The 21,353-nt window shown below is 47.0% G+C and overlaps 1 protein-coding gene and 1 non-coding gene across 2 annotated transcripts; one reads left to right on the forward strand and one right to left on the reverse strand.

Moving 5' to 3' along the window:
- The first annotated feature begins 599 nt into the window (after positions 1-599).
- Positions 600-2,896, forward strand: LOC125944546 (uncharacterized). The gene is made up of 3 exons (XM_049665043.1): positions 600-631; positions 1,552-1,889; positions 2,831-2,896. Coding segments are annotated over exons 1-3 (348 nt in total). The 5' UTR covers positions 600-622; the 3' UTR covers positions 2,832-2,896.
- A 14,703-nt stretch (positions 2,897-17,599) lies between these two features.
- Positions 17,600-17,781, reverse strand: LOC119446891 (U2 spliceosomal RNA). The gene has a single exon (XR_005190836.1). It is a non-coding gene; the product is annotated as a U2 spliceosomal RNA (small nuclear RNA).
- Positions 17,782-21,353: the final 3,572 nt, after the last annotated feature.

A 21,353-nucleotide genomic window follows, 5' to 3' on the forward strand; every position in this document is an offset into this window, starting at 1 on the left:
GGGCAACAGGAAGATGGAGGTGAGATATACGCTGGCGAAGACCACTGACCAGACGATGGGGAGATAATAGCTCGTAAACGCAAAGTTCAAGGCTACGCGACACACGGTCTTGACATACAGGTGAGAGGACAAAAATGCTGCCCCGACAAGAGAGGGCATTATCGGCCTGTCTTTGCTATTTCTTATTTAAATGCGCGAAAAGCCACTTTGACTTTCTGTCTTTTTTTTTAGCAGTCCCATCTGTGGATATGCAAATCAGGGAGCACGATACTATGTTTGGGTTACAACTGTAAGAATCCCGGCGTTGGAAATAGCCGCGACCCTTACCCTCGTAACGCCTCTAACAGGCGTCGTCGTCATTTATTAGAGTCGTTGCGACAGTTAGCAAGCTACGTGTGTGCCCGTGCTTCGAGATGCGAAACAGGTGAACCGGCGCGGGTCAACTCCTGCTTTTCTTTTTTTATATATATGCGAACCTCAGTTGATAACAAGCAGTCGAAACAACAGTAAATAGACGCACCAGTGCCCTCGCGTTTGGTCGCGTTGGGTATAAAACAGCACCGAGCATCGCTGTACAAGCATCAGTTCTTCCGAGCCAACTGAACGAACAACACAGTCCACCATGATTGCCGTGAGTAGTGTCACTATCCATTTGGCTTTCGTCTTTCGACGTTCATATTTCACGATATTTGGCTCGTGTCTATATTCTATATACAAGTTTTCCTCCCGAAAGTCGTCATTCTAGAACATTCACTTCTAACCACTGCAAAGTCTCTTGCGGTCGTGACTAATTATGATTACTATTAACTTTACTCAATAGATGCATTTAGTATTTTCTAGTGGACTGTCATTCAGGAACCTTACATGTTGAAAGCTATCAATTGAACTAAAGCCAGAGATATTCTCCCTACTCATTTCTGCGTATTGTCCATTTGGCCAAATTCCAGGAATTAATTTATTGCTCTGAGTTTTCATCAAAAATGGAGCTATTCCTCTCGAAGCAAGTAGACCTATCATTTCAATTGGTAATTCAGCCCTTGGACTTCCCTCCTTGACAATTAGACGCATAAATTTACATAACTATTTGCTTTTCATGCCGTAAACTGTCTGCGGCGGAGAGATTGAGCTCTTGTGCCCACCTAGGGTGCTCCATCTTTATATTAGTGTCAAAACAGATAGTTTGTTGGCCGTCTTAACATACAGAAGTACACTAAACCTGCTTGCATTCAGATCCGCAAGCACAGCCCCGACCCGTCACTGCTTCGTCCCGCAGCCATACACGTAAACCAACGGCTTTCAGATCAAGCGCGTGGGTGTAGAAATTTCGCTCTTAACAAAACCTGTTAAATGTAATCCTTCAGTTGAGAAACCAACGTTACAAACCAACACCTGCGACTCCGTCAATTCGCATAAGCGAGATAATATCACTCTCTGTAAGGCAAATCGTAAGAATGTAAGGAGCACTTTCATCGCCACATGGAACATTATACAGTGCTCAGTTCACCCGCGTATAACAAGCTTTCGGAAAGCCAACACTCCCTTTTCCTGCAGGTCCTGTGCCTCTTCGCTGCTCTGGTGAGTAACGCCCTTGCGGTGTACGTCCCCACGTACGGCCTACCGGTAGCCGGCTACCCTACCGTCCCTGCTGTCTCGACCGTGCACGCTGCCCCCGTGGCCGCTCTTCAAACTGTCCATCACGCGGTGCCGGTCACTCCGACCGTCCACAACGTGGCTACCCCGTACGGCTACCGCACAACCGGCGTTAGCTACAGCCACAGAGTCGACGCCCACCCGGTGAAACTGCGCTACGTGTACGGCCTCACCCCGTACGGCCTCAACTACGGCTACGGCCTGGACGCCTTCGGATACCCTACCGTGCTGAAGAAGTGGTAAGACAACTATGAATAACACCGATTAATTACTTCGTTATCTGCTGATGAGCACGTGCATGCCAATTGTCCAGGCACCGATCCGATGCTACAGCGTATAAATTATCCGTTAACAGAGACCATTTTATAGTTATCTGGTTTGCGCACAGTTAGGCAGAAACGTATGGTCCGACGGTGTAACGAAAGCCAGGTTGGCGCTACGCGCAAACTGTTTCAATCTGCAGTTCCACTGGTAGCTACGAAGGTTGCAAGCGAATTTCAATCGAATTTCACTTAGCGCCAGCGAAAATAACTGACAGTACCAATCAATACAAACAATTTTTCATGGCTTTAAACTTTGCAGAATGCTCAAACTGAGTACAAGAAAATGAGTGCCATTCTTTACGGAAATGTAACGGTTATAGTTTGAATGAGCACTGCGCTGGCAGGGGCGACTTCAGCCAAAATAATATAGCCATACAGTTATGACTACGAAACTGATTTGATCGATTAATTGCATTGAAAATGTTAACAAAGTTATCGTTTGCTTATAGACAAGAGTGCATTGTTTTTATGGTGAAACAAAATATGAGATGGCATAGCATAAAATTAAAAAAATCGAAACCGGAGTAAGAAACTTAGAACCTTTGGTATGATGACAGAACGCACACCTTGTGTTAGTTAACATTCTAATTAAAGTAAGAGACGAATATAAACATTCGATTATTTAGCAGAGGTAGAAAGCTTGGAGTATATTCCTTTAGTCAACTAGATTCCACTGAAGAACTGGAGGCGGAGGCGATATAGGCGTATCGAAAGTCACGGTGAAACAGATGGCACGAGTACATTATACAAGACAAATACTGTATCTACCGTCAGGTAGCAAACAGTTTTGCAGCGCTTCACGACCTGACAAATAAGTTCATAAATGTGGCTAACTCACAATGCTCTCTACTTTTCAGAAAAACAAGCTCGGCAAACGACCTAACGAAAGCCCAACAAGACCCATCTGTACCACGACCAATGTGGGACAACTGACGACCAGACAAGATGTTGCAGTCCTCGTTCTTACTTTGTTGACGCGTATACACGCAGTTCAGAAAACGAATAAAATTTTAGCCGCAGATCGAACAGAGTAAATATTGTGTTTATTTCACGTATTTCGCAACCAGCTGCCGCTTCATACACAATGGGCATTGTTGTTTCTAAGGGTAGTGCTACGGGTAGTGCATGGTAGTGCTACGAAAAGAAACTTGTGAAAAATAGCTTTAGAACTGCATTGCGAGAATAAGGAGCCCGGTAGGCAGGACCGTAACTAGAAAAAAAAAAAAGGGGGGGGGGGGGGGGGTAGTGTGGTCTGACCACATACATCCCCCGTTACGGTGATATACTGGTGTGGATACTTATTTCAGGAGAAGCTGGCGACTACATTTATAGCCCAAACTTTTATATAACTAAACTTTCAACTGAAACCGCAAATATTTATTATACAGGGTGTCCCAACAATTATGCACCAAGATTTTAAAATATGCAAATGCCCCTAGCTTGACAGAACCAAGGTAATGTTGTTTGCCGTCGCTGGCAGATGCTCTGATAATTTTTTGCATTCCGCCTAATTACATAATTAGTATTACTTAGTTAATGAACTCCTCAAATATTATATTAGAGGAAAAGCGTCAATGAGAAAATTGTAGAGCAACATGGAAAACTCCCGATACAGCTTTCTGTTGCCCAATACGTGCTACTTGCTATGCGGGAAAGAAGCCCACGAATACACGCAAGATTGCTGCGCAACTGGCCGCTCGAGGTAGATTGCGTGTGTTCGCAGGCTTCTTTCACGCTCGGAGAAACACTTTTTTGTAGAACGTATTGAGCAACAGAAAGCTGTATCGGGACTTTTTTATGTTGCTTTACAATTTTCTCATTGACACTTTTCCTCTACTTATATTATATGACAATTTGATTATTTAATTAAGACTAATACGTAATTAGGCGGAATGCAAAAAATAATCTGAATATCTCCAAGCAACGGCAAACAGCATTAGCTTGGTTCTGCGCAGGTACGTGGCATTTGTATATTTTTAAATCTTGGTGCATGATAGTTGGGACCCCCTGTAAACTATAAACAAACCAACTCTATACAACCCAAACTTTCATTCATTGCCTTAACCAGGATTTCAATTTCTGGCACTCAAAACGGGCTTCTGTTGTCAAGTAAAACTAATTTAGAAGTACCCCTCTAATTTTTACATGCCATCGATGCGCTTGATTGACACGCGAAAACAGCAGGATATAAATTGTTCAAAACAGCCGCACGTCCGGCCGGACATATGCCATCTGTCGTTCAACAAATCCGGAAGAAACGCAACTAATTGTGAGGGGACATGAATTGTCGAATCCGGTACGTACCCTCAGCACCAACACGCGAAGGGGCCATTAAAAACTCGTACTTCAGATTCCATTTTCTCGTGTCTATGCATTTGTTGACACGCTATATGCCGCAAATGAAGTGTACTTTCACGCTGGCTTCGTATGCTAATATAGATGGTGACAGTACGTTCCTTTGCTTGCCTTTCAAGTTTTTCACACGCGCTGCATGCGAGTTACCGAAATTGCACACGACGAAATATGGCTTTCGAATGCCGTCGCAATTTTGTGATTTGTTGCGATAAGCGCTACTCGGCGATACAAAAGCGCCGCAGTTGTAGCGCGGTATATCCTTGCTACGTTCGTGTGTATTATGATATGTTGTGCGTGCATACAGAGCAGCTTAAATAATTACAACCTCAGGCGAAATGATGCATCAAGGACAAATTGCCATGACGGGATTGTACCCGAAATTTCAAGGTTGCAGTGGCATGCGAGACCATTTACTTGAATTACCTTCGTGTCGGTTACCACAGCGTAACTTTACGGGTGCTTAAACGTGCCACTGAGAGGTTTTGTTACCTCAGCTGCGTGGGCGCGACTGCTCTTCGAAGAACATGTGTACCAAATGTGCAGAATATATCGCAGTGCATTTTCTACAGTTGCATGTTTACCTTTGTGATCTGGAATAAACACTATCGTCAAAATATTTCGGTGGGTTAGTGTGGAATAAGTATCATTTCAATAGTTTTATCTTAGGATATACTATAATTTTTTCCATCGCAAAAACCAATTAACTTAAAATATATTTTAGAGTGCATACGGCAGGCATTACCGAATCCTGACTGGGAGCCTACCACTGTCGTCGAAAAGAAAAGTGTGCCATCATTGCATTCTACCGGTGCTAACATATGGGGCATAAACTTGGAGGTTAACAAAGAAGCTCGAGAACAAGTTATGAATCACACGAAGAGCGATGGAACGAAAAATTGTTAGGCCTAACGTTAAGAGACAGGGAGAAAGCGGTGTGGATCAGAGAGCAAACGGGGATAGCCGACACTCTAGTTGATATTAAGAGTCGACACTGGAGCTGGGCAGGTCATGTAATGCGTAGGATGGATAGCCGGTGGATCATTAGAGTTACAGAATGGATACGAAGAGAAGGGAAGCGCAGTCGAGGACGGCAGAAAACTAGGTGGGGTGGTGAAGTTAGGAAATTTGCAGGCGCAAGTTGGAATCGGCTAGCGCAAGACAGGAGTAATTGCAGATCGCAGGGAGAGGCATTCGTCCTGCAGTGGACATAAATGTAGGCTGATGCTGATGATGATTATGATGATATTTTGCGGATTACGTATCGTTGCTGCACGTATATTAACCGTCATATTAAGAGGTAACTACCCCTGCTACACAAGTAAAGTCTACACATACATTATTAGACGTTTTGCAAAATTGAACACTTATTACACATGTTACTGCACGAAAACGACGACGCCCCGACGTCGCAAGAGCCAATTGCGATACGAAACTGCGAATAGCTGTGAACGGCCACCACATCTCCACGCACTGAATTTCAGTAACCATTGGTTGCGCACTCCAAAATAAACCTAAACCTTTAGAGAGCTTGTTTTATCACAAAACACGCGTATTATTCGCTCCTATTAAAGAAAGGTCAACAATATTTAAACGTGTAGGTTCTCGCATTACGTTCAAAATTTATTCGGCGTGTCGCACAAATGCGGGCAGCAAGCAACCGTGGCCGTCGCCCCCAGCAGAATAGCAAACATGTACAAAGGGCTCTCCGAAAATCGTATTGCGACGCGTGCGACGAATTCTGGTTGTTGTTGTTGTTGTTGTTGTTGTTGTTGTTGTTGTTGTTGTTGTTGTTGTTGTTGTTGTTGTTGTTGTTGTTGTTGTTGTTGTTGTTGTTGTTGTTGTTGTTGTTGTTGTTGTTGTTGTTGTTGTTGTTGTTGTTGTTGTTGTTGTTGTTGTTGCAGTCGCGGCATTTGAAACAACCTTGAAATGTTACTTATAGCTCTGGTGGAAAGAACGCAAAACATACAAATTTGCATACCTGTTATCGCCATTTAAAAAGAAAGCATCGGTTACCTTTTATTGTGAAAATGTGCAAGCTAGTTCACCGGTCCACTAGGAATACCTAACTGATAATTGAGGGTACAACAATACGATAATAAAGCCAGCATAACTACAACGTTTCTTCTGCTTTATTTAGGGGGGAAATTGCTTGTATGACGCGTTAGGCAGCTATTTACCAACACCACCTAGACTAGACAGTCTAGGTGGTGTTGGCTGTACTCTTATGAGTGTGAGTAAACACTATTTGAGTAATATATATATATATATATATATATATATATATGAGTTACAAATAATATCTATATAATGGTTACATAAGGTTTAGTTTGCATATATAATAAATGTTTGCGGTGTGAGCTGAAAGTTTGATTGTTTACAGGTTTGGGCTATAAAAGCAGTTGCCAGGGTTTCCATAAATAATTGTGCACAGCAGTATAACACAGCAGCGATATATTTATATTTTGAGCTTCCACAGCGATGCAGTTGACTTATGAAACGGAGTACGGTTACAGTGAACTCTAAGTATCCTCCCACTCTACTCGGGGTTGCTCTTGGAACGCTCTAGAGACGCACATTGCGCTCGCTCTACCCGAGGCGCCAACGCAATGCAGTGCCACTGGGTAAGTGGCACTGAATACATGTGCCCATATACTTGTATATATATATTCAAGAATAAACTTAAATGGGTCCGGTTGAAGTAGACGAACGTGCGAAATACAATTTCGCCACGTTTGTCTATGCATTCAAATATATTTATATATATTTTAAAGATATATATATATATATATATATATATACAAACCCGTAAGACACACGTCGCAAGAGCAACAACTGTTCGCTGCAGAACGTTTATCTGATATCACAACCGTTCTCTACCAAACCAAGCATCATTCGTCTGCTCAGACGATAACTGGAGTTGAGTCCGGTTTGCTTAAACTTTTTTTCTCTCTCTTTCTCTAAGAAAACGGGAATCGACGTCTGCTCTTGCACATGTTTCTCTTTCGCACTATAGTCACGAAGACATCGCAGTAACTAGTAACAACTTTAAAATAATGAGACAAACTATGCAACAGGCCTTTATCATAACGTTACAGAAGCGCTGGGCCTTCGGCTACACTTATGCTTCGGAAAGGTGGGGCAAGTTAAGTTCCACGAAAGGATAAACAATGGTACATACGCGGGACCGTAAACATTCGGTGAACGTTCAGTCCTGCGCAACAGTTAATTGGCAGTAACCCAGTAACTGAGTACTTTTTAGTTCGAACGTGCAATACGAATAAGTACCAATTGAGCATAGTTTTCTTGTCGGGCAGTCGGCCTCCTGAAGTATCTTTAAGCATGTTCGACGTAGACGCCCACTCATTATCACTTCTCCAATGCGAGCTAGATGTTTTCAGCAAATGCCTTCGACACTGCGCAAATCCTGAGAGATCGTAACGCCACGACAAATCTAGGCCTTAAGTTTAGCAGAGAGAAATCGGGGATTGTGATCTTTAATGCAGCTACGAGTAATTACGTGGTGTGAATTCTACAGCAAGTCATACCCATAGTCAAGCAATATAGTTACATCGGCGTATACATCAACGAAGGAAAGACTTACTCAACCACCCACCAAGATGATCTGAAAATAAAGGGAAAGCGGAATGCAGAAATAATAAAACATAAGGCACTTTGGAGCCACAATATGTATAAGGTGATGTGTGGAATCTGGAAGGAGGAGGAGCGCTAGCGCGTTCGCAAATGTCATTCTGTGATTAAAATCAGATATCTTGCCGGGGTTCTAAGTTAACCAAAGATCGGTAGTCCGGTTGGCTTTGGGGCCCCACAGTAAAACCACAAATGAGGCAGTGGAGGGTGACATGGCTTGGGCCTCTTTTGAAGTCGGAGAAGCACACAGCAAAACTAGTTTTGAAGAAAGACTCAGGAACAGGGATGAAAATAAATGGGCGGCTAAAGTGCGCAAGTAGCTGTACCTGAAAAGAGTTGACACAGAATGGAAGAAAACGGTCAACAAAATTTGCAAGTAAGTACAAGGTAGTTGAAACTGTAAATAGACAACCAGGAGTCATCAAAAATAATGCCAGAAAAAAGACATTAAACTCGATGCAAAGAATGGAAACAAAAAGACCTTGCAGATTTGCAAGAATGGTAAGAAAGAAATGAGAAGGGAAACTCTCTACGAAAGCACTAAGGGCAGTGCCTTGCTATTTGAGACTCGAGCTGACTGCCTAAGGACAAATACATACCGGAGCAAATATGCGCAACTAGATAAGGTATGTGTATGGTGCAGCAAAAATCAGAGGAGCACTCAGCACATCCTAATGGAAAGCGAAGGGATTCACCCAGTGGGGACCATAGGTAAAACACACCTTCCAGAAGCGCTTGGATTTAACGTGGGTCCCCGCCGCGGTGGCTCAGTCAGCTAAGGCTTTGCGCTGCTGAGCACGAGATCGCGCGATCGAATCCCGGCCGCGGCGGCCGCATTTCGATGGAGGCGAAATGCAGAAACGTCTGTGTGCTTGCGCTTTAGTGCACGTTAAAGAATCCCAGGTGGTCAAAATTATTCCGGAGCCCTCCACTACGGAGTGCCTCATAATCAGAACTGGTTTTGCTACGTAAAACTCCAGAAAGAAGAAGATTGATTTAACGTGGATGGAAGCATCAACCGGTCAGCAGTCGAGATAAGCGCGAGACGTTTAGAGTGAGTGAGTCAGTGAGTGAAATAACTTTATTGGCAAGGACGCGTTCTTGTCGCGCACCCGGCTAGTCCCACGTCTTGGTGGAAAAAAGCACGGAAGAGATTGATACGACCGGATCTGTTACAGGCGAATCTGTAGCGGTACAAGGTAAACAGAGAAGTTCTGGCAAAGAAGAAAAACAAACGATTAAGGAGATGTATACAAAAATGTTAGAATCGAAGACATGTATAGCATATCTGATTGAATCAAGCAGGCTAGGTGACTATTTGTCACCGTCCCATTTCAAAGGGGATGCCAATAAATCATCATCATCGCGGCAGTGGCGGCGCCGGCCGTGCGGGGGACAGACAAAAAAGGAACCAGAAAGCTCGCCGTCGCGCATCCACGGCTCCACGGTAATACTTCACGGTAACCGCTTCTTGCGGATAGAACTGGTTCGAATTGCGCTACGTACGTATGCGCATGCTGCCTCTCAAACCATGATGCGTTCAAGGCGTCCGTCGTGTTCGCTAAAAATCAGCAACGTGTGTGTGTGTGCGTGCGTGTGTTCCGACTCTGTGTGCACTCACGCAAAAGCACAGCTTCGCTGTATATAAATTCCAACTCATTGGATCTGCTGCAATTTTTTAATGGTAACCTCTCCTTCAAGGAAAATTCTTCAAAGTTCCTCAAAACCGCTATTGTCCCCCTTTGCTATGGCACTCCCTTGCCACGGTCGCCCATGAGCATGATGGCATGACGACGACTGTATGACGACGTCGCAGTGTCGACGATGCAGTGAAGTCGATAGAACAACAATGGGATAACGACGAGTGTATGACGACGATGGCGCAACGATGACGGCATGACAAAGCTGCAATGACGATGATGCAACGACCCTGATCGAATCACCACCACGAACCTAGTGGCCCAAGCTAATAAACAACTCGGGCCACTGGGTTGCCGTAGAAGGCGTGACAACGACGGCATGACGACAGTCAAATGACAAACCTGCAAAGACAACGATGGAATAATCTCGACGATATCACGACCACGAGCACGTGCATCTTGAGTTACTCGGTTGGCATGTGAGGATAGATAGATAGATAGATAGATAGATAGATAGATAGATAGATAGATAGATAGATAGATAGATAGATAGATAGATAGATAGATAGATAGATAGAATAGATAGATAGATAGATAGATAGATAGATAGATAGATAGATAGATAGATAGATAGATAGATAGATAGATAGATAGATAGATAGATAGATAGATAGATAGATAGATAGATAGATAGATAGATAGATAGATAGATAGATAGATAGATAGATAGATAGGCAGGCAGGCAGGCAGGCAGGCAGGCAGGCAGGCAGGCTCAAAACGGCTGAAGTACGCGAAGAATGCTAATCGCATTAAAAAACTATGCTACGCAGTTGATGAAAAATCATTGGGTCCGGGAATTGAATTCGTGACCAATGCCTTTCCGGTGTGGTCGCCTTACGAACGTAGCTAATGAAGATCCAAGAGGCCAGCAGGTTCCAGAGTGAGGCCGAATTTTGATGTGTTATTTCGATGTCCGGTATAGGCGCGAACAAGCACACTCGGAACTGTTCGAGAAATGCTCGATGACGTAACTGCCACATCAGCCGTCGTGTCGCCTCCGAGATCGGCATGGGCCTTTAAGTATGCGGTACTTTTTAGTATGACGCCTGCTAACGATCAATGGCTACAGCCACAAAACTGCAGTACGGTGCTCAGGTCAAGTCAATGCGAGTAATACGCATACTGGCAACCACCCTCTCTTCGAGAACAAAACAATCAACACAAAAACCGTGGACGTGTAGCGCCGACATCACTATAACTAGACCATAGACGAATGGTAGTCCGCACCACAGTTCTCATTTCATTTACAGGCACAGCCTTTTACCGAACGGCCCGCCATCCCTGTATACTACGAACGAATCTAAGGGAGCAAGGCGTGACCGCCATCTTATGTCGTCCTTGACTCCTGGCGATGACCCGACGTCCTAGTGGTTGAACCGGCACGTGTGCTACGGAGCTCAACCAGACAGGCAACGACGAATAAATAACACTTGCATCCACCCGTAGACAGTTCCGGCGCCTTCTTAGCAGCCTATGCAACTCCGTGGGAAGTCGCCAATACACAGTGACGACCCTGCGCTACTGACATATACGCTTCTTACCGCATTAGGAAAAAACGAAACAAAGCAAGGAAGATATATACGTCTAGACGAAAGCTTAATCCAAGATACCTGTCGCACGCACTGCCCTTTTCGGACAGAAATATCGGCCGCACCGTGGGGTTCAATGTGTGCGTATAACGTGGAAGTACTGCATGAGGACCGAAGTGTGGGAAAGGGTTTGCTATACGAGCGTAGATACTATCAGGAAACCAGACGGCGTGCGGGAGGAGGGTGGTGCTTGTGGTGATGGCCAGCGACGAGCATGCAGAGCATGGGAGGAACCGACTTGATACAAAAGTGCATTTTCTACCCTTTCCAGACGACCGGTGGCTTTCACTATACCGTGTGGCTAGTATAGAGTGTACCCGAACAGCTGTCTTCATGACCGCCGATTCCAATAAAAGCAGCACTTAATGGGCGACCTCGAGAACTGGATTTAACGAGAAAGAGAAATATCCGTCTACCACCCGTCGACAAGCTGCTCAGAAGGCTTAAATATAGAAACACTTCATAGAACGACAAGCAAGTAAAACCTAATAAAACGAAGGAAGAAGGTGCGCAGTTTCCTAAAATATAAAAACCTCGTTTATATCTTGCCCCAGTGCAGTAACCCTTTCACCTGGTTTCTTTCTCATCGATTTGTATCAGCTTCTTCATCGAGCCGCCGCGCGTACGCCTCATGTATATTCATTTCTGGCCCCCAACCCCTTCTCGACCGTGCGCGACGCGCGTACACGGATGCGCATTCTCCGGGGTACGTGAACCCCGGCGCCTCAAGTGATCGAGACGGGCTCGCGTTCGTTCAATTTCTCACTCATTCCCTAGACACGTGTGACCGCAGCGATCCTCTATGCGCAGCTTTTTATCAATACTGCTGATGGAAACACCTAAACTCAAACGAATTTACATTTTCTTTATATACTATTAGCTCGGAAGGAAGCCGGCTCGCGGCTTGGCCTGAGGACAACCGGCTCGCGGAAAGGGCCTGCGTATACTGACACAACGATTGCAAGGATGCCCCGCCTTTCCAGTTTTATGCGAGCGCTTCGTATATAAGGAGGTCCCAGTGGCCCACACTGATCACCCTCAGTTCTGATTCCGTATCCGAAGCTGTACAACCATCTCATCATGACTGGAGTGAGTATAGAGCATGTTCGATGCGCTGTTTCGCTTCTTCCAGTATACGGGGCTTAAACGAGTATACGAGGCTCAGCCCTCGCGTCCACCTGCGCAACTTTCAAGGCACGACGTGCTTACTGCAATGTTCTTCAATGGTGTAGCTGCGCTCCTTGTAAAGCGGCCGCGGACAGATCAGCGCCTCTCTTTTGCACTGGTCCGATCCTGCCCCGAATACGGGCTGTCAGTGCCAGGAAGCCTAATTATTGGCCGCGCATTTCCATGAGCAAAGTTCTCAGTGTGGCATTGAGTGTGTCTCCGTGTATGCGATTCAAATTACTTCAGCACATCTGAGAAGAAACTTCGTGCTTCTGTGGCACGCGTTCCGGAATGCGCGGCCAAGGTTCTCAGCGGAAAAAGCATGCTGCGCTGTTTTATCCGTGCCCTCGCGTGCTTTGCAACTTCATTCGTACTCCAGTGAAGGGACATATTTAACACATTCTATTCCCGTTCCTTGTAAAGTCATATTTGAAGCATTCTTTTCACAAAATCTTTTCGTATACCCTTTGGCAAAAACATTGGCTCCATTTTGCCAAAATAACTTCGTCGTCATTAAAGCACGCACTTGTCCCAGAATAGTATTAACACAAAGACAAAAAGTAGCGAGGCGTTAACTATGTTTAGACGTATTTCTTTAAATCATGCACAAAGTAGCACAGAAGCAAGATTTGCACCTGTGTGAGCGCACGTCACATCCACACAAAACGAGGCGGTCTGTAGGAACTTCTGCAACGGACAGCGTTACCCTAAATCGGCCAAGAAAGAGCATCCAGCCAAACTAAAGCTATAATACAGAGTACAGTGCCTGATTTGTCTATCTTGCATTGTTTGTGCCGTGTCGCACCGTCCGTATATACCAAGATGAACGCGCACTACCTTGTTTTGATATAGAGTCACTGAGCGCCACTTGCACAATCTTGCAGCTCCGTGCTTGCATCCTCTTGGCTCTTGCCTGCGCCGCCTATGGTGGCTACGTCGTGCCGACGTACGGCGCCGTCGGCTACCCCTACGGCGCATACGTGCCATACGGCGCGTACCGTGCCCCGTACGGCGTGTACCGCGCCCCGGTGTACCACACCGTGCCCGCCCCCGTCAAGTACGTGGTGCACACCCCGGCGGTGGAGACCAAGGTGACCGACACCTACGAGACCCAGCCTGCCGTGCCGGTGTCCGTGTCCAAGACCTACACCACCACGCCCGTCCACACCACGGTGGCCGTGCCCGCCGCCGCCAAGGTGGTCACCTACCCGACCTACCCGAGCTACCCGACCTACTACGGCTACGGAGTGTCCCCATACGGCTACAGCTACGGTTACGGAGTCGGAGGCTACCAGTACGTCCCAGTCCTCAAGAAGTGTAAGTAAAGCCTATCTATAGCTGCGAGAATTTCAGTTGTGCAACGCAACGCCGGATGGTGATTTATTATTGCGAGGTTCGACCCTGCCTTATACAAGCCGCTGTTCAGAGTTAAACTCTTGTGTTCGTCACAGCTAGAGCAGCCTTCACCAATAGCCAATACGTCTGCTTCTCTTTGACCAGACGACTTGGGCCACTCTAGCACCAGGCTGATGCTCCATCTTCTTTTTGAACAATGATTATCGCATGATTTCAATCTTTCAGCTCCTTCTTACGTGTCTCATGCTATAGTTATCGTGTTCATGAAGAAGTCTGGAACACTTAAGCCTGGGGCACACAGCTTTGTCAAAATGGCTAAGTTCAAACGAGCTATCTCAGCTGGTGCGATGAGAGGCATACTGCAAAGCCTATTACAATGCCGTTTACTTTGTTTGTTCATTCGCCACAGTCCTTTTACACGCAGCTTTTTATTGCGTTTTCCAGAAACCTTTTGAAGAACCCTGGCCCATCACGCATTCCTGACCAAGCATCCCGCCCCTGGTAGCGTCCATTCGAAAGCAACAGATGCATCTCCGCACGGCATTCCCACACACCACACCCGTCGTCATTCGTTCGTCCAGAATTCACCCACCAACCATCGAATCTCTATTTTTCTTGCCGCAAAACTTGAAGATCTAAGCAATAAAATACTACTTTGTTCGCAACAAATAACAGTCACATGTCGCTGATCATTTTGCTGGAGGAATGAAGCATTCTACCTCCCTTACGTAGAGATTCCTACACGATTTACTAGAGGGATCTTTTGCACTATAGTGTTCAGTGAAGCTGCAAGTACTGCCTCTCCTCCAGTATGGGAATAATGAGCAGTATAGATGATTAGCCTAAACTTCATGCTTCTGCCTTCGGACGACTCTGTCAATTTGCGAATCAACCAAATTGAAAAGAAATGTTGCGTTATAAAACGCCACAATTAGCAATGCTAGCACTTAGCAGAGACTGTTCGCATTGCTGCGTTTCGAAAACTAAGCGTGCTTGGAAATTTAGCAAGATAAAGCGTAGTAAATAACGTCATAAGAACGTTTGAAACTATCAGTACGAAGTTTACACTAGTCAACTTACTATGCACCATTCCTACTATAGGTGAACGATGTCAGCTCTAGTGTTCTCTACAGTAATATTTATGGGAAACTATGGGTTTTTTCACGCATATAGGGCACGTTTATGGCACAAAGACGCACCGGCAACATGTAATGGACATGAAGGGACAAGCAGTACCAATTCAATGCACGTTATATCCATTAACGCTTGCGTTTAGTATTTCGCACTGTGGACAGTTCACGTATAAGTCAAACAACCAAATAGCCCGGCTCTGCACAATTAACTCCAATGACTTCATAATCCTAGTTACGCCAAAGAAAGATTGGAGTGATAAATGGGAGTTATTGGAGAAGGTACAGACAATGCTACTGCTACTGCGGACGAACGATTTCTTCATCCATAAAGTACAAAATAAGGTATTTATGGGAAGCTCCCTTCAAAGCGACGCCTATATATGGCGCAGCCGCTTTACAGCGAAGCTAACGATTTTAGAGAGCAAACATCAACTGTGGTATAAGTCGTCAGCTTAAGAATTTGACGTGCCCGTCTTCCTCCACTGGTATATCGCTGTCGAGACTGCCACTTAAGCACTGCCATCGTTGTAACCAGAAATATGTAGACTTCAAATATATAGACTGACAACTATCCGCAAATGCCGCTTGTTGCATATGTTGTATGTGCCCCCCGTCGAACACAGTTATCGCGAACAAGTAGTCAGAAAATCTGTGGTTAAAAAAAATGGATAACTTTTATTCATGCGAAGCTTTTCTTTGTTTAGTGCGAGCCAAGATCAGAGCAAGGTCACGCGCAAGGAAGTGCCAGTTTTGTCTCCGATTGGATTGGATTGATTGGAGCAAACTTTATTTGTGCCTGCAGTTGGGTGCTCGCACTGCCCCGACGAGGGCCTACGTCGTCTACGAGGTTGCCGTTACTCGGCGCGGGTCTCCGCTCGACGTTGCCGGCTCGCTGGGTTGCCTTTCGGGGGCTCCCTTTCGAGCGCATCGAGGACCTGCTGGACAGCCCAGAGCTGTTGGTCTTGGTCGTAGCTTTTCGCGGCTGCCTCGATCCGCGGCGGGATCGTTCTTGATCTTGCTTCCTCGGGATTTTTGATGCAGTCCTACAAGATAAATGTTGGCCGACCGCGGATATAAAAGCGCAGCTCGAAATGCCGCCGGACTTAGTGCAAACACCGGATATAGAGCGAAATAAAGGGACACTAAAGGCAAATATTAAATCAAGCTAAAGTGATAGATTAGTGCTCAAGAATCTCTAAGTCATCAATATTATCGCGAACAGAGCCTTGGTAATCGAGAAATTGAGGTAAATGCAGGACACGATTAGAGACTTACTTGCCCAATGACGAAGGCACTCCTCATTTTAATTCTGTCACTAGTACTCAACCACTCGTTATAAAAACATCATTGAATTGCATTATAAGACGAAAGAAAATGCTACTTGTCCCGTTCTATTTCATTTTTAGAAAAAATTAACTCATTGACATTACCCTTGACAACGACGCAGGCGGTCGAAAGGCTTCGATTTCGCTCGATTCTGCGCCGTCCGCGCTTTCGCTTTTCAGTAGTTTCGTTATCACGTAGGGCTGCGCTGGTTTTGATAACTCGCGAAACTCAGTGAAACTCGCACAAACCGCAAGTAGCAGAGAATTCCACTTCCATGCAATGTCGCGGGATACCCGAATGGTCCACGCCACTTGACCGAAAGCGGCTGCAGCGACGGATCCACCGCTCCATGGCCGCTCGGTTGCGTTTTTTACAAAGAACCCATACCGCCGTCTGTCAGGCGCCATTTTAGTCACCAATGGCAACAAACGGCGGTGATGGCGTATGCAACGACACCACTCCCCGGTTGGGTGGCGGGAGATTGGAATGGTGACAAAGGTATTCAGACCCGGCAGATGCAATTTTCCCGTAGACTGAGTCATTTCTTGGCACGAAACAAGCGTTGCGAGGTTTCTGGAGTGATATTTAAGCAGTCCACGCTGACTTAATATTTGCCTTTAGCATCCCTTTAGGGCAGCCAGCGGCAGCAGATGCTAGGCGTCAACGTAGACGTGAGCTGAAACACCAACATGCAGTCGTTGTCATCGTCATTTCATCACAATCATCACATTGCGATGATTCATTCGTCGTCATGTCATCGTCATCTTTCCGCCGTTTTTACTCTGTTGCTGTCACTACGCTGTAATTTCGTCGTAATCACGCCGTCTTCGAGTCGTCGTCATCATTCCATGGATGCCATGTCATTGTCGACATCGCGTCGTCATCACAAGGTCCCTGTCATACCGTCGTGGCCTCCGTCATTTCTTCGTAGCGTTTGCACTCTTGTCCACCCATTGTTGTCGATACCTTCGTCCTCGCGCCGTCGACGTGACTGCAGCTTCGTCATCGCTTTGTCCTCGTGCTATCATCGACACGCCCTCGTTGACATACAGATGTCATACCATTGTCGTCGTGACACCCGCTTCATACCATTCTAATCATTTTAATGTCTTCATTCCATCGGCACTACTCCAGCAGCGGCATCACTTTCACCACGCCGCCGTCGTCGCCATGGCATGGTCGTCATTCAATCATCGTCACAGCATCGTGCTCAATCTTTGCACACATTTGCGTCATCATACCTTTCAGAAATGCTTGGCATGACATCAGATGGTTGGCAAATAATCAGACGATTTCTGCCGTAATTTTTACAGCGAAGCTGTATATGACTAGCTTACAGCGGATCGATGCCCGTATATAGACCAAAAATCCCGAAGATAGTACAATACCGTGCCGACTCGCGGCAGAGGTGAAACAGACTTCAAGCACTCCGCCAACTTGCAAAAATAAGTTGAATATATTAGGTCCAAATATAACCCATATCAGATATTAGGCTGATAAGAACAGATACTACACTTTGACCCGCGTCGGCCATGTCTACGTTCGCACCATATACGTGTACGCCATCCCACGCATTCAAACTTGTGCTTGCCAATCTGAGTCTCTTCTGTCTCCTGGCCTCATGCTCTACGTAGGCTCCTTTCCTCAGTTGTGCTCTGGCTGTGAAATGGGTATGCCGCGTGTTGTACGGTCTGAAGAAGAACAGCGTGCCTACCAAGAACTACGGCGTGAACAGAAAATGGAATGGGCGCGGCAGCTGCGGCGGAAGGAGACCACCGACGATGAGCGGGCCGCGGACGCCAAGCGTGCTGCCCGCCAGGACCGCGAGGCGAAAAGAAATGCCAACTGTCCATGTAGCCCCAATCCTGCAGACGTGGAACGTTTCACTGGAGCAACGGTTAATCACCACATACACAGCTTCGCTGTTCATCCACCTTCTCAGAGTGGAATGGCACTGAATTTTTTTAATGCGATAGCGTTCCTAGGGTACTTCACGCACTTTCCGGGGGCTATCAATCTATTGATTGTACTGGAGATTATCGGCGCCGGCACGGTGAAGTGTGAAAGAGGAAGTCGACGAACTAGTAGTGCGCGCTCGATCGGTTTCCATCTGAGACTACTCCATCTTCCTGTATACTCTTCGGTCAGACGCCCTGTGGACTTACAAGAACAGCCCGTGACATTTGGTGGAGGTGCGGTGTACCCGTCTTCCCCGTCCTGGAGCTCCGAAGCCGTACGTTGCCATCTGCGGCCACAATGACCGACGACGCCGGCCCCTCGCAATCCACCTAGGAGCAGGAAAGCACAGGGGGTTCGTGGCACTGCTTGAGGCGGGAGACATGGACAATTTCCTGGCCGCGACGACGCTGGTCGGAAGACGCGTCCATCGGCTCGATGAGGTAGTTGACCGCGGATGTTTGTTGGAGTACCCAATAGGGACCGTGGTACTAGGAATGCAGCTTGGAGGAAAGGCACGGTGGAGTGAACCAGACCAGCGAGCGGGGGCAAAGCATGTAGCCGTAGTGGACACGTCGTGGCGATGCTTTTGGCGCCACTGGTCCTGGGATGTGAACGAACGAGTGAGCCTGGCGACATTCTTCGGCGTATGCAGCCGCTCGGGAAACAGCCGTTGACTCCGAAGCATCCGCGGCCGGTGGGGTAGAATTGTGTCCATAGTACATGAAGGGTTCGTGTCCTGTAAAGGAGAAAGAAAGGTGAGAATCCAGTGGTGCTTTGCGTGGCAGTATTGAATGCGTATGTTACGAAAGGCAGAATCCGATCCCAATTCGAGTGGTCCCATCAAACATGCATGGCCAACATGTTGCCAAGGGTGCGATTAAAACGCTTTGTCATCCCATTGGTTTTGGGGATGATATGCTGTGGTAGTACGGTGAATGATGCGACACTCCTTTAGCAACGCTGTAATGACATCAGAGAGGAAAACGCGACCGCGGTCGCTCAGTAATTCTCGAGGTGCTCCATACCGTAATATCGGGTTCTGAAGGATAAAACTGGCAACGTATTTTGCTGTGGCAGATGACAGGGCTGGAGTGTCAGCGTACCGCGTAAGGTGGTCTATAGCAACAATAACCCAGCGGTTGCCGCTGGCAGTGCTGGGAAGCGGACCGTATAGGTCAACGCCGACGCGGTCGAACGCTCGAGCGGGGCATGGTAAAGGTTGCAAGGGGCCGGCAGCATGGTTAGGTGACGTCTTGCATCGTTGGCACAGGGGGCATGACCGGACATACTGGCGAACGAAACGGTACATACCGGGCCAGTAGTACCGAACCTGGAGGCGAGTGTATGTCTTCAATACCCCAGCGTGGCCGCATTGTGGGTCATCGTGGAAAGTAGCGCAGATGTCGGAGCGGAGGTTTTGGGGAATAACAAGCAACCACTTGCGGCCGCTGGAGTTTGAGTTGCGGCGGTACAGCAGGTCATCCCAAATGATAAAGTGCGTGGCTTGGCGACGGAGCGTCCGAGATATCGGAGCTGGTGACCGGTTAGACAAGAAGTCTAGAAGCGAACAAATCCATGGGTCCTTGCGCTGCTCTGATGGCATGTCGGAAATGTTGAAGGCGAAGGTACCGCACGCGGAAATAGACTAGCAGACAGGATCAGATGACAGGGGTAACCGGGAAAGAGCGTCTGCGTCGGAATGCTTTCCGCCTGAACGACAAATAACACGGATGTCGTACTCTTGTAGGCGTAATGCCAAACAAGCGAACCGACCAGTTGGGTCTTTGAGCGAAGACAACCAGCATACCATGCAACCAGCGCCCATACACGTAAGGACGAAATTTTCCGATAGCCCAAATAGTGGCCAGACATTTCATTTCAGTAATGGAGTAGTTAGCCTCAGCTTTGGTAAGGGTGCGGCTGGCATACGCTACAACGTACTCGACGAAGCCATTCTTGCGCTGTGCAAGAACCGCGCCTAGCCCGACACCACTAGCGTCTGTGTGAATCTCAGTTGGAGCAGAGGAATCGAAGTGGCGCAGTACTGGCGGTGAAGTTAGAAGGCGGCTGAGTTCTTGAAATGCGTCGTCACCACACACCGGGGACCAGTCCGGTAGGTCAGAACGACCGGTAAGAAACTGGGTCAAGGGGGCGATACGAACGAAGCGTCGGAAACACGAGTATAAGATGAAGCTGCGAAGCTCTTTCATGGTAGTTGGTTTGGGGAACGCGGATACGGCACTAAGTTTCGCATGGTCCAGGAGGACACCGTCTTTTGAGACCACGTGACCGAGAATAGTAAGCTTGCGAGCGCGAAGTGGCATTTCTTCAAATTTAGTTGCAGTCCTGCAGCGGTGAGGCACGCAAGGACTTGCTCGAGGCGGCTGATGTGTGACGCAAAGTCGGTAGAAAAAAAAGTACAAGGTCATCTAAGTAACAAAGTCCCGTATTCCACTTCAGACCTCGGAGAATGGTGTCCATCATTCATTCAGAAGTGACAGGCGTGTTGCAGAGGCCGAAGGCATGACAGCAGGGGCGTAGCCAGGGGGGGGGGGGGGGGGGGTGCTGAAGCCCCATCAGCCCCCCCCCCCCCCCCCCGGAAATTTTTTCGTGCTGTCATGCACCACCGACCAAAACAACCACCGGCGCCGGGAATCATTCTGGACTTTATGTACAATGTCTTGTTTCATACTCGAAAAGACATTTCGGAACGAACATTGCGAACTCGGGCTGGATTTAGTGGCAACGCCAAAGCACCTGGAGTCAAAAAGGGAAGGAGCCCCATCCGAGCACAAAGTTTCAAGGGCTTTTCGATAGCGAGCGGGCGCGTCGCGGCATCTCGCAGCGGTCGCGGAATCTACGGAGCGCATGGATTTCAATTCCGAAACTTTATGGGTAAAAATTTCTCATAAACTCTTGACTCGAAAGATGCGCTGACATTTCCAAAGGCGTGCTTTAGATTTTCAAAATTCTGGAACTTTATGGGTTTAATTTTCCTGTAAACTTGGGCCAAGATGCGTGCACTGGAGGGCCCTCGTGTTCAAGCCGTTCCAGAAATGGAAGCACGCGCTCGCAATCTTCCACACACACGAAAATGCTAAATATCACCGTGACTGTCAGCTTGTAGCTGACAATTTTCTCCAAACA

This window comes from Dermacentor silvarum, chromosome 3 (genome assembly GCF_013339745.2).
Source record: "Dermacentor silvarum isolate Dsil-2018 chromosome 3, BIME_Dsil_1.4, whole genome shotgun sequence".
Classification (NCBI taxonomy): Eukaryota; Metazoa; Arthropoda; class Arachnida; order Ixodida; family Ixodidae; genus Dermacentor; species Dermacentor silvarum.